General features: G+C 35.8%; 1 protein-coding gene and 1 long non-coding RNA gene across 3 annotated transcripts in view; one reads left to right on the top strand and one right to left on the bottom strand.

Annotated features, from left to right (window-relative positions):
* The window catches only part of LOC145986814 (uncharacterized), a 268,487-nt gene that overhangs the window by 155,569 nt on the left and 98,800 nt on the right, over window positions 1-14,118 (top strand). The gene's annotated exons all lie outside the window — the stretch shown is intronic.
* LOC145987352 (pacifastin-like protease inhibitor cvp4) lies at window positions 416-7,441 on the bottom strand. Of its 2 annotated transcripts, none has more exons than XM_083121874.1 (4): window positions 6,636-6,786; window positions 2,867-2,942; window positions 1,499-1,639; window positions 416-809 (listed from the first exon to the last, which is right to left on the bottom strand). In XM_083121874.1, the coding sequence occupies exons 2-4, from the start codon at window positions 2,922-2,924 to the stop codon at window positions 682-684; spliced, it is 327 nt and encodes a 108-aa protein (XP_082978000.1). In that variant the 5' UTR covers window positions 2,925-2,942; window positions 6,636-6,786; the 3' UTR covers window positions 416-681. The 2 variants fall into 2 exon arrangements, with proteins under 2 accessions (XP_082978000.1, XP_082977999.1); XM_083121873.1 differs by lacking the exon at window positions 6,636-6,786 and adding an exon at window positions 7,309-7,441 and having other exon boundaries at window positions 417-809.

Here is a 14,118-nt window from a genome sequence, read left to right as displayed (position 1 = left end):
AATTTGAAATTGTATTGGGGGAGGTGAAAACGCAATAAGGCGTACCCTGTATCCTGCGTTGTTTTAAAGAATTGAAATTTTGTTGATTATTGACGTTATTATCTCAATTCATTGTCATCACATTTTGAAGAACAGACTGAACGAAAATGGCGATGGGCAATTCGCCTATTTAATTTGCTGTTGGTTGTACATACTGTACGCACCATAGATCAGTTTTCAAGATATTGGGTTTCCTTTACATGTAACTAGGCTATATCGGTAAACCATACATCAGCATTTGGTTTATATAAAGCATACGAAGTTCTGAAACGCCATCAGAATAGAGTCGTAATGCTTGTTAAACGCAATTACTGCTTTTTAAGGTTTTGAAGTGTAAGTGTAACAATGATGGTACCAGTACACGAATTATGCAATAATTAGTGGAATGCTCTAAATATTGGTCTAGTGACATTTTTATTTTCTAGTGTGAAATTATGCAAAATTTATGTTCATAAATGATTATCGCTCAGTTCGTAATCGAACATAAAAACTTTCAAATTGCTCGTATTAAGACAAAGAGTAACGACAAATATTTATGATTTGTTTATAGTTCGAGTGGTTTACGAGCCTTGCGGATGTTCAAAGTAACTTGGCAATGCTTCATCAACAAGTATAAATGCAGTCTCTATTGCACAGGATTGTTCATTCACTAGTCCCATTGTTGCAATCCAAGCGTGTACATGCTTCGAAGCCATCCACAGAACACCGGCAGACATTGCAGTCCTTTTTGTAAGATCCTGGCGTGCATTTCGGAGTGTTTGGGTCTTCATCTGAAAACAACAAAAGAGAAAAAAACAATTACGTACTTCTGAATTTTATGGCTTCGCAGCTGAAGATACAGCTACCCTAACGTAAACCTTTGCACGAAGGTGTAAATTGTGTTGTGCAAGCTCGATGCAGATTGTGCAAGATGATAATTCCTAGTTAACGTTCGTTAAACGTGTTGTTATTGTGCAATATTACGTATAAATTATACGGTATAAGAACGGTAGGTATTCCAGGTTGATATGGACGTCCGCAGGATTTTTCCAGGGAGGGGCAAACGAGGCATATTTTCTCCCATAAAAGTGTTGCCCCCTCATAATACCTTCCTTCACTTTGAAGTTGCCATTTATAATAACTAACATAAATTACTGTGACTGAAATGAAATTATATGTGTGAAATGTATAATTTTAAGATAACATTCAATTCCCAAGGGGCGCCTTGGCCCCATTGCTCCCCCTTCCGGACGTGCTATATACATTGAGTGGCTAATTGAATCTAATATTAATACTTTGACTGTCTCAGCAATGATGTTTACTAAATGTGAACTTAATTTAATAAGTCTTTCAACTTAATTCGCGAAGGTGAAACATTTCTACGAAAGGGTGACAGTTAAATCAATATTGCGCTTCTTAAATTGGATAGTATACCTACCATTAAATTTATTGAGTGTACTTTGAAAGTTGTAATATGTACCTGGGACAAGTACTGCACGCCTACCATCCACATCTGCAAGACAGGCCATTTTTGTGCACATCCTTTCGCTCTGCGTACCACAAAAGCATTGGTTGCAGCCGTCATTGAAGTTCGAACCGGGTTCGCATTTCGCAGTGTTGCCTGAAGAGAAAGCAAGAGTCTTGAGTTTCACATTGGTAAATTACTACCATACTCAGTCGACGGAATCTCTGGAGAGAGCGAACGGAAACAAGTATCTGCGCAAGTAGTGACTCGAGAAGGCTCGACTAATGAATGCGTGAGAGCAGGTACAGCTACCAGCCGTTTGGAGAAGCGCGCACTGCTTTGCTCCGCCCACTCGCTTTCTCCCCTTCTATGTCATGTGCGGCCTTGCTCCACAGATTCCCGGGATAGGGTATACATAAAGCTACGTTCGCGAATTAACTTAAAACTAATACACATATTTCAATGTGTACATAAACACACTCATTATTGTTTTATACATAGATATAGGTTTTTTAACAAGTGAAAAAGCGCTTTAAGTTGTCGACTTTCGACCTAGCCACCGAAGTTCCCGGGTTGGAGTTTCGTCCTGGGTAGGAATGTTCTTTATGATTATCCTTTCATTAATACATAATCAGCACTCATCCTCATCGTAGCGAGTGGCTAAGAGTGACAGAAAAGCCACTGCAAATAAAAATTATTTTAAAAAGCCTTTTGTACATATAGGGCAAGAAGCTGTTATATATCGCTAGAAAATATGTAAAACAAAAAAGAAAACTGAAAAAAAGTGTAATCCTACAGTGTATAATAAATAATGGTTGTAATTGCTTTTTGCTTCCACATGTAGTACCCAAGACGGTTAATCTGAGCGATCAGTGATTCTATGGTGTACCGCAATCACCATTTGCCGCTTCAACTGCCAAACATCTTTTTGAGTCACTGTTTAAAAAAGCATTTAAAATACGGAGTTTATATATTGTGGATGTAAGTTCAAGAATGAAATGAAAATTTTCATTTCATTCTTGAACTTACATTCACAATATATAAACTCCGTATTTTAAATGCTTTTTTAAACAGTGACTCAAAAAGATGTTTGGCAGTTGAAGCGGCAAATGGTGATTGCGGTACACCATAACTAGCTTTAAGCAGGCTGTGGCTCTGCACATAGTGATGATACACATTCCTAATGAATAGAAAGAATTGATGGAAACCTCAAACTACTAACAGGAAATAACAAGATGCTTAAGAGAATAGCGTTCTTGGCATCTATTTTAACCAATACCGCAAGTATAGAGTCTCCCAATCTGATATATGTCTGTGTTTAGAACTATTTTCGAATTTGAACACGTTTATAACTAAAGTTACGAAATAATAAATAGAACTTACACTCTGAAGCGCAAATTGCCAAGTAGCAGAGAGCGAGCAAGCTGATTCGACCAATCATGTTAACTAGTTGTTGATTCTGAAAGTGAACATTACACTCAACGTTAAGTAAATAAATATTGATGAATAACTTCTTGTGAAAACGTAATAGTTTTAGGTGAAACTTGAAAGCAACTTAAATGAACACTATAAATATTAGAACAGTTGGTTTAGCATAACTGGCAAAATATGATATACCATGTAGCCTAAAGTTAAATTATACTTTTAAGCGCATCGTTGATTGAAGTGTTAGTATATTGAATTCCGTTATAATTTCCTAGAACGTTGAGTTTAATTCAAGAATAATTGAGCGTAAAAATTGTATTTGAATATTAATAATTGAGCCATTGTGCTTTGTTGGCAATAAATATTTGATACATCTTACATACGAATATCCTCTTATTACTTAATAATATTTTTTTAAACATTGCCAACTCGTTGAAATATTTTATAGTTTCTAGTAATGTGTGTATGCACAAACATATCATCTTCCTGTGATTCCTACTTTTTTCTCATTCATGGATTCATTTCATTTGGAGATTCGCACGAGACATACTTGTGCTGCCTGTTCTATTGTTTTTGCGAAATACAATGGACGCATGATTTGATTTTGAATTAATTTGATGTTTTAAGTCCACTTTATGCACAGTAAGGCTAATCGGGACTGGACCTAAAGTTTAAAGTGGAATCCGAACCACTATGTGCCTCCATCGGGTATCGAAACCTGGACCCCTTGATTACAAGGCGACGACGCTACGACTGCGTCATCGAGGAGGCACACAAATAAATACGTCCATGACTGGAGGCAATAGACAAAGTAAAACTGGTCGAAACTATAAATGTTGAAAATTTGGCTTCGAATAGGAACAGAATTCAATGAGAACATGTTAATTTTCATGTATGTTTTAAGACATCATGGTATATAGTCCTTTTTCAGAAATCTTATTTCTTTAGCCTATGCGTTTATTTATTGATAATGCTGCTATAGTGTTTCATAAAGATTTATTTATTTATTTATTTAGCAAAGGATCCTTAACAGAACCAATAGTTCCAATTACAAAGGATCATATTAAAAAACATTTATATTAAATATTAAATATACATTTTAAGAATTACAATAATACAAAACTACAAAACTACAGAATTACAATATTACATAATACAAAGCAAAAGATAAAAAAAGATAAAATGATAAAAATGGCAGTAGGTATGTTACACAAAGTAACAGAACAAAATACAAACACATTATAGTACAATCACAACAGAGTACTGTTAAATACTTTCAGATACAAACATATACATCGCTCAATAGTCGATGAACACTAAGATTAATAACACAATTTGTACAAATATCAAATCCATATGAGAGTAAATAGGGCATGACTTTAAATACATAGTATCGATAAAAATAATATACTACAGACACAGCTTTAATCAAATTTACGGTGAATTTAAATAATTAGGCAATGACAATATATGCCGTTTTATTATTGAGCTGTATGTTATAAAAGGAAGCGCGAAGTCTGCTTTAATTCCCTTTTGAACAAGGTTGTTATAATTTGTGCATAGTCTGATAACAACTGAAGATTTATGTATATTGTTTCTCGGTTTATCAATAAAAAAGGAAGCAAACACCTAAAATTTATTGGCTTAACATTAAGTTTAAAATATTGCAACACTTCAGGCGAATCTGTTAAGTAATTCATAATCTTATAAAGTATAAAATATTGAGCTATTAATCTTCTAGATTTCAAAGGTGGCACCTGAAAATCTACAAGTAAACAATTATCCTTTTTAAAATACAAATATCGTAAAAATTTAAACTGAATTCGTTCAATATTATCTGAATGTACTTTATAAAATGGATCCCAAATTTCACTTAAGTATTCAAGCCTTGAACGAACGATTGCATTATATAGGTTCATTAAAACCTACGTATTCTCAAAATCTTTAGTTGACCTAATTATAAATCCAAGACGTTTATATGAATCCGAGCAGATGTAAGAATAATGATGTTTATACTTTAAATTCTTATCCAATATTAATCCTAAATCATTGATTACATCTACGCGTGTAAGTACACTTCCATTAAGAATATAATTATGAATTACGGCTTTTGTTTTATTTGTAGATGTTATTGTTGAGCATTTATTAATATTAAAATATAATTTATTCTGAACGCTCCATTGATAACAAGCATCTCTTTTTTTTTGTAATAAGATAGCATCTTCTGGAAGTATAATGCATTTAAAAATCTTTAAATCATCTGCATACAATAAACAGCGTGAAAACTTTATAACACATGGAAGATCATTTATATATAACGCAAGAAGATAGATACCTCTGTTTCCGTCGGTGTATTTAATTATGCAATACTACGTGTATATGTAATAACATAACTTTATGCTTTTAAGATGGGTAAGTATACACATGAGCCTACAACATCGTGACAGATCATACATGGTATTATTAGAGATCGTTTCGACTTGGTTGTAATACATAAATTGCATCTAAACCTTCCGCACCCAAAGAATCAGAATTGTTGAAGTAGATTCTGCAACGGTAGAACTAACTGCGCGTCAAACAGTTATTAGTAGAGACCGGATTTTAAAGGAAAAAAACACTCTAAAAAGGACAAAAAAGGGAAAATTATTGCCAAAAAAAAAGGAAATGAAGAAGGACTGTAGTTTATTTTTGCACTCCACCAAAAATATCATTTAAAATGAAAGCACAATACATACCATTCATATAAAAGTGGATACATTAAATTTCGTATCAAGTAATGTAAAAAATGCAAGAAATTTAATGTATCCCTTTTCTGTGCTTTCATTTAAAGTAATATATTTAGTGGAGAGCAAAAAGAAACTACAGTCCATTTTCATTTCATTTTTTTGAAGGTTAAGTACAGCGAATAATCTCAACATCCGTTTCGATGAAATCTTCCTTGCACCTGGCTTCGCCATTTCACTGACACTCAATACTGTCGTCACTGTCATACAGTAAAGTTAAAACTGTTCTAAAAAACTTCAGTCTAAATCTAGCAGATAGGTACACACACTTTCAATCAACAGGCGTGCTGCTTACAATACGATTGTTATTGCTTAAGCCCAGATCGCATTGTTGCAACAATCGCTGCAACGTACTCCCAACACTCATGGAGGGAAGGGAGGGTAGAAGGCGCTTGTTCTTTCTTTCCTCTAAGCTGCACCAAATAGACAATTGTTGAATGTTTTGTTTAGGGAAAATACAATCGTTCAAGATATTTTATGTCTTGTCAATAAAGAGACCAAGGAAGATTTTTTAAAAAAAATAATAAAAAAAAGAGGATAGAATGGAAAGTAGGCTGAAAAACTAGTCAATAAAGGGGCCAGAAAGGAAAATGCTTTAAAAAAAGGGAATGTGGGCTGAAAAAGGGGTCAAAACCATGTAATCTTGTTGGTGGAAGATGATTATCAACACTGCTGTTATTTATTCCATGATCCGTGTTGAATAAGAAAAGTTATTCCCTTCAAAATCCGGTCTCACAACCAGCACTGCCAATTTCACTAATACAGAGATGTTATGTTAGGTTTTAACCTAATACATAAGTATTACGCTGTCTTTGTGTTTTTATGTGTACGTACAATATATGTGTATAATAATTGAATACCGTTTCGGATTTACGATAGAGACATAAATTAGTTACATTTATCTTGGAAAGGAACTTTATAAAATGCTCAATCACAGCTGGTACCTTGTGAACAAATTGTCCTCTTCTTGGCCCACGAGGTAAAACATCGTTTTCTTATCGAACTGGGCGGAATATTTAGATAATTTCCACTGAGCAGATAACTTCCCCAAAATAATAAAGAGTCAGAAAGGAAATCATGCCTGGAAACTTGGCGATATGGTGAAGGATGAAAATGGAAAAAGACAAATTGTCCACCTCTGGGCTTTCTTTAATTAATCAAATTTGTTCTGTAACAAGAATCTTATATTGGACTAAAGTGAAAATTCACAGTAATTGATCTCGTCAAAATTGTTATTTAATTTGGAACTGTTATACGAAATCTTACTTCAGGTTTATTTCAACTGGGCACGTGAAAATTAGTATTTTCTCTTTCAAGCTGATTGATGTCGGCAAGAGATTACTGAGATTACTGTGAATAAGCTGAAAATAAAAATGGATTATAGGAATGTATTAACATGCCTAATAAAAAAGCAGCGTTATATAATTAAAAGACAACTATGGTTGAAGGGAATTACATTATCGTGCATGTAAGTGTTCTACTTAAATCGGTGTACAAATGTTTTATCCTTATGTGTAATCAGTGTAAATAATGTCACTTGTTTCAGAGATTTTCAAGACATATTATATCGATATCTTGATCATAATTCTACAGATATGTGCAATAAAAGCCACATACTTATCGAGAGAACCAGTCATGTACCGCTGTGAAGTAAACTCACTCTTAATACAAATTTCAAAGTGTGTGCTTGAAATTTTCGTAATATTTCATTTTAGTTCAATCGACACGGTCGACGAACACAATGAGAATGTTTTCTAATTGATCTTGCTTTTTGGTTTGCATCAGATCCATTGCGGATAAGGTTTGCGATTGGAAGTCTCGACTCATAGTTTAAGCTTCATATTGTTTTCTGTTCTCATGAAATAGGCGGCCTGGAAAACTTATACCTAGGTTGTTTGCTTTGTAATATTATGCACTGGTAAAACAGAATTCAATTTTTTGAAATAAAAAAATCCACTTACCAGGAAGAGAAAACAACCTTTTGTTCTAGAAACGATATCAAACGCTCATTCCACCCTTACTGTAATTGCAGTTTGTCCTCAAAACTTTACGATCCTGTGATTTTTCTATAAACAAGTTGCCAACAATGTGTACGTGGCATTATGTATTGATAAAACTACTGCAATTCTTTATTATTGCCTGAAGGAACTCGATTTATTTTTTTAATGTTCTTGACAGACCATTCTGCTACTGGACATTGTATATTGTCTCCTTATGAATATAATAATATTGTTTCATTTTCAAATCAACTTCACATTTTTACTGGCATATTCAGGGTTGCAACAGACCTGGAAAACCGGGAAAAGTCAGTGAATTTGAGGTGTCAAAAAAAATCAGAGAAATGTCAGGGAATTTTGTCTTCATTGACCTTTTTTTTTTTCTTTTATTAAGATATCGTTATGGAACTCTGCACGGGAACAAGAAATCTTGTTGATAAGTTTCGGCCTCAAGTTTTAGGCCCCTTTTATGCACAACACAACCACGGCGTCAGAAGCCAGTCATGACAGGAGGAGAGAGAGAAATTTTCGGATTGGCAGAAAAATGCGTTAAGCCTCTAAATATTACATGGAAAATGCACTGAATTATAATTTTTTCTTGCATGGAACTCGTATGGAATTGATTTTTGTTGGATGTCTTCGAACTGCAACATCCAACAAAAATCACATGAATAAACAAGAAGAGCTTTAGACTGCGAATGGAATTTTATTACTCTTCTGGCTCACTTCACCTTATTTAATGTGCTTACGAAGGTTTTATTTCATCATCCTGACGTATTACTGGTTTCGCATAAGTTAACATACGTTTACAATGACATTGCACCGTTCATAGATATCAAGAAGAATCCAACAAAACGGGATATATATTGAATACTATCACGAAAAAGTGAAACATAAAAATATGCATTGGTAAACGTTATAAAAATTGGCAAGTGCATGCTCCCAACCTCAAATTATTATTTATTATTATTATTATTATTATTTATTATCTCCATAGGGTTACAATTAAGCCATACAGCATTTCATTTTGAACAAAATTAATACAAATAATGACTTGATGCCCTATATAGTAAAAAAAAATATGCAAAAGCTACATATAAGGAAAATGTGATGAATTTACATTAGTATATATAGTGTTCTACAGTAACAATGAAATAGAGAAAGTTTGAGAGTTATACACATTTAGAAGAAAAGAAAGTGTAAAGTTGTGTAGGTTTGGATATGAGTGTGTATGGAATTGCTGTTCGAAGTACAGCGATGAAAATTTTAAAATATATGTATGTGGGTGGGGAATGGTGAGGAGGGGGGGGGAAGCACTGAAAATAATATTACTGGAGTTAGAATTTATAGGAATATGAACGTAGAAGACGACAGAACTGCGCTTTGCTGGTACTGAGTTTGACCTTCGTCGGGAGTGAATTCCAGGTTACCGCTGCTAAGTACGAGAAAGACTTCTGACCAAATCTGCTTTTGTTGGGTTTGGGGATTACAAGGTCTCTATGTAAGGACGATCTGGTGTTTCGGGTGCTGAACTCTGAGCGGAGCTTAATCCTATGATGCAATGGAGATGATTTGTTATGTATACTATGGAATATCTTATTCAGGTAGATGTAATGTATTCTCGAAGTGACTGTGGGTATATTGTAAATCTTGCGCAATTGTTGGGAATTATATTCTTCGGGGTGCATGTGTATGATTCTTAAGCAATTGCTTTGGATTGTCTCAAGTTTCTTCAGATGAGTTAAGTTACCGCCAAAAATAAGACTAGCACCATACAAGAATACGGGACGAATAAAGGAAAGGTAGAAATGTCTACTAAGATTTCTATTGAGATATTTACGAATTTTTCGAAATATGTAAATATGGTGATAGATTATACGAATATAGTTATTTATTTGAAGATTAAAATTTAGCTGAGGGTCGATAATGATTCCGAGATATTTTAAATGATTCCTCAAAGGTACTCTGGCGTCATTAAGGGTAATATCTATCAGCCTTGTGGAATGCCTGCAGACACTGACTGCTCGGTGGAAAGTGAACATCCTACATTCGTTGAGATTTTTCTATTTGCGAGAAAACTTTCCATCCAGAGAATTGTTTTGCTATTGAAACCAAATCTGTTCTTTAATTTTTCTATTAGCAAATTGTGATCAACGATATCGAAGGCTTTGCATACGTCCAGGGAAATTAATCCAACTAGGGAATTGCTTTTTTTGTCCAACTAGTGTTAACTGCAACACTAGTTCTGCAATGAAATTAACGCCACACTCTGTCCTATCTGTTTAAACTCGTGAGGGATGGTCATTAATCTCTCACTGAGTGAAGTTAATGTCCAATATTATGGAATAAAATACTAATAACATATACGTAAATATTTTAATACCATATTTTCGAATCATTCAATCATAAATGCAAATCACTTTCTTCAAGAATTGAGTTTTCTCTGCCAGCCCTGCTAAATTTTCACTTTCCATCTACTGATTTATACGAGGGGTGGCCAGAAAGTAATTTCCAATTAGTAGGGACATTGATTTTTCGCAAACGCCAAAACCGTGAAAAATGTTAATTGCTGCGAAGTTGTGTTTATGAATGTGCAGTGATGTCTGGACACATTTTTCGCCCGTTCGAAATGCGAATTTGGCATAAAATGCGAATTGTTGGCGTTTCTAGCGATTTTTTTTAAAAAGATGTCCTAAAACAACGAAAAATTCAATTAAATCAAACATTCTTGTCTTTTCTAGGCCATGTTTGTGTACAGGGTGGGAAATAACCTTTTGCTAGGGGTCTGCAGGAAAAAGTAACAACAATTAAGAAATTTTAAGAAATTATGGTAATACCAAATATTTACTACGACAATTGTGGTTACAAAAACAAAATTAAAAGTTAGTTCACGACAAAGCACCTTGCTTCAAGGCAAATGCTAAAACCAAGACCTTCTTCGGCGAAGTGACATTGACTTCTTCAGCAGTTCTGAATGGCCGGGTGCATCACCGGACCTGAATGCAGCGGAGCACTTTGGGGCTATTCTGAAGGACGCAGTTGAGTCCTTGATGACAGTGGAACGCGAACAGGACCGCTATTCCCGGCCAACACTCCTTCCACATTTGGAACAAGTCCTCCGTGACATGGAATGGAATACGGACTGTTTGCGAATCTTCTGATCGTCTTCGTGCTGTGAGAGAAGCAAACGGTGGACATACTAACTTTTAATTTTGTTTTTGTAACCACAATTGTCGTAGTAAACATTTGGTATTACCATAATTTCTTAATTGTTGTTACTTTTTACTGTGGACCCCTAGCAAAAGGTTATTTCCAACCCTATACATAGAACGTGCAAGTTTTCCAACATTTTATTCAAGAGTAAACTAAAATGCTTATTATACATGGAATAATTCCGAAAGCCACATTAAATCATGTATTTCCCACGATTTTTCAACTTCTATCAAAACCATTTGCATAGAGCAAAGTGGCAAGGTTCTAACAGGAGATCGAGTGCGTATCTACCGTCACACGGGAGCAGCATCTTCAGTACTTGTCGCGCGAGATGTGTTTTGAATTATTACCAAGCTAAATGCGCACCATCGGCATTTGTTGAGCGAGAAATAATGGAGCTTAGTCGTTAGGGCGTCTGACTAACATGCGAGAGACCCGGGGTCATTCCCCTGCGGGGGAGAACCGGAACTTTTCCACCTATTCAAACTGATCCGGCGCCCACCCAGCGTCATATCAAGCGGGTACCTGGAGGAAACTCTAAGGGATAAAAGTAGCCAGGAGCGTAGTGCTGATCACATCACCCCCACCTTCCGCCGTGATCAATAAAGTGTGGAGCTCCCTCATGGCAAAGTGCAGGGGAGCACTTTACTTTTACTGCCTCAAAAAATCTGTTCCAACATATCAAACTGTTACAAAAATACGTAGACCATGTGTCCTACAATTTAAAATAATAGTTTAAAAGCACAATGGAGTATTACGTTTCGGTATATTTGGCAGATAGATGTTCTAAAACAAAAACGCGAATTTTGAGAAACGTAACACTAACAAGTCAAAAAAAGATAATGCCAATTTTTGGTGCCATAATATATTGGTATCTGTCACGTGAGATTGTTTGATTTAAAATTTTTGGGTGCGTCGCCACTTATGGTCATTATGCAGCCTTCAGTATATATGGGGAAAATTCCATTATCTAAAACCCTTACCTTAAAATTAAAAAGTGGGTATGGAAAATAACTTTCAAGATATCAAACTCTCACGAAGAGGCGTAGGCCATGTGACTTACAATTTGATACTAGTTTAAAAACGCCATGAAGGTATAATTTAAGATATTTGCCAGATAAAGCGCTAAAATGATGATGTGAATTTAGGGAAAAATAGCACCGAATAATAAAAAATAAAACTTTTTTTTTTAAAAAATATAACAAAAAATCAAGGTCCCTACCGATTAGGCATAAATAAAACAAGAATATCGTTTGTAAATTTTTGCATAAGTAACAGTGAGTCCTAACTTAATTTTCGACATAATCATCACCGTCGTTCTGGCATTTGTCGTAGCATGGCACTAAATTTTGTATGCCCATGGTATATGTGTATGACAGGAAAGACTGGAACTAGGCTATCTCTACCGCAGTGTAGCTGTCACATTCTTGTCCTGCCAGAAACCTCTTCAGTTAAAACAAAGAGACATACAAGGCCAGGGCTGTATAGGGAGTGGTGATCCAATATATCTCACCTGAAGTGATGCAAAGGGTTTGCGTGTACTCAGCTGTATGGGGTTATGCACATTCGATTGGCCTTCCGTGAATTGTCTGCACCATCGTCTGACCATACTATCACTCACGACGTCCGGTCTGCACACTTTACACGATTGCTGGTGGCTCTGTGCCAAATTCTGAGCGTGCAAAAATCTGATTACTACACGTAGGCTACATCCCAGTCGGTGGGAGATTGTATGAGAGCTGCAACTTTAACCTAGAACTGTCCTAAAACGGCTGCATTGCAACTGTACCAGATTACATCTACATGCCACTTCTTTCTGCCTGCATCTGTGTGTGTCGCTCTCCGACCACTAGTGCTGCGTATAGGCACCATTGGAGCTTTTTTCATGACGCCCCTCGTATATGAACTTTCAGAAGCTGTTATAAACAGAGTGTTAATGTTTTAATGTGTGGTTAGCTAAATCAGGTACCTATACAATGCAATTCTATAAATTTCTAATACCTACATACCCTTTTAGTCAGCAATAATGGTATAACTGCATGTACAGTTTCACAGTACTTCACTTGGATATACTGTACTGAAGCAGAAATCCCATTGATAATGTAAGGAAATGTGACACTTTCTTTTGTACAATTCAATTGTTTCACTTATATATAAGAGTTAAGTTGTTTGCTTTACAGAGAAGAGAGAAGTAGCTTTATGCATCGAAAAATGAGTCTGTACTCATGGTTCTTGCAAGCAGAGGGTTCCAAACCTCAGTGCAAATATCAACATATAATACCGAGAATGCATAAGAAGACCAGTGACGTGCGGTGATGTCGACACTTGGGGTAGCAATCAGTGGTGTGCCCAAGGGATGTTGGTGTAGGTCATAATCCACCTCCCCCCTTAAGGGCCCAGTATTCCTAAAAATAGAACGTCAAAGAAAGGAAAGGATTGCAAAATGAGGAAGCACTACTGAAAAGAAGCACACGTTAATCCCACCCACTTTCGAAAATCCAAAATATGTTGATTTGACTTTTACGCCAGAGATCTCGGGTTCGAACCCCGACCTGGGCATGGGTGTTATTTGTGTTTGTCCCTTCATCAATTTTATCGTACCATCTTGACGATTAGCCAAAAGTGTAGGAGAAGCGAAGTAAAACAAACGAAATGAAACAATCAATCAATGATTTGATTTATGCTACTTAGCGTCGCTGTCATATTTGGTTAATCGCGAAGATAGTACAATACAATTAATGAAGATACAAACCCAAAAAACACCCATGCCGAGGTCGGGGTTCGAACCCGGAACTCCTGCTGTCATAGCGTGCAGTGATAACCACTAACCCGCGGTTGGTTAATTTGGTGTCTAAGTCCACTTTATGTACATAAAAGCTAATCGGGACTGGACCCACAGTTTAAAGTGGGATCCAAACCACTATGTGCGTCCACCTGGTACCGATCCGGGGCCACTTGCACTCCCCCACGGAAGTCGGCCGACAACAAAAAAATGAGTGGAAAGCTCTAACTATTCGGATACTTGGGTATCGGTAAAGCAAACTGCGTATTTACTCAGTGATACGTAAATTTCAATTGGATTTTTGAAACACCATATTTGCATATGATTAACGTTTTTCCAAAAAATTTGCATTGCTTGATTTCCCTAATTTCTTCATCTCACGATCTCGTTACTGAAGGATGCGGGCTCGAGCCCTGGCCTGTGCATGAGTGTTCC

This window comes from Lepisma saccharinum, chromosome 4 (genome assembly GCF_977018435.1).
Source record: "Lepisma saccharinum chromosome 4, izLepSacc3.1, whole genome shotgun sequence".
Taxonomy (NCBI): domain Eukaryota; kingdom Metazoa; phylum Arthropoda; class Insecta; order Zygentoma; family Lepismatidae; genus Lepisma; species Lepisma saccharinum.
This window is presented reverse-complemented; position numbering and strand designations above follow the sequence as displayed.

Excerpts from the sequence above, each read along its gene's own strand:
- LOC145987352 (XM_083121873.1), bottom strand. The coding sequence starts at position 2,924 with ATGATTGGTCGAATCAGCTTGCTCGCTCTCTGCTACTTGGCAATTTGC. Across the intron at positions 1,640-2,866 it reads GGCAATTTGCGCTTCAGAGT|GCAACACTGCGAAATGCGAA; the intron begins GTAAGTTCTATT and ends CTTTCTCTTCAG. Across the intron at positions 810-1,498 it reads GCGTGCAGTACTTGTCCCAG|ATGAAGACCCAAACACTCCG; the intron begins GTACATATTACA and ends TGTTGTTTTCAG.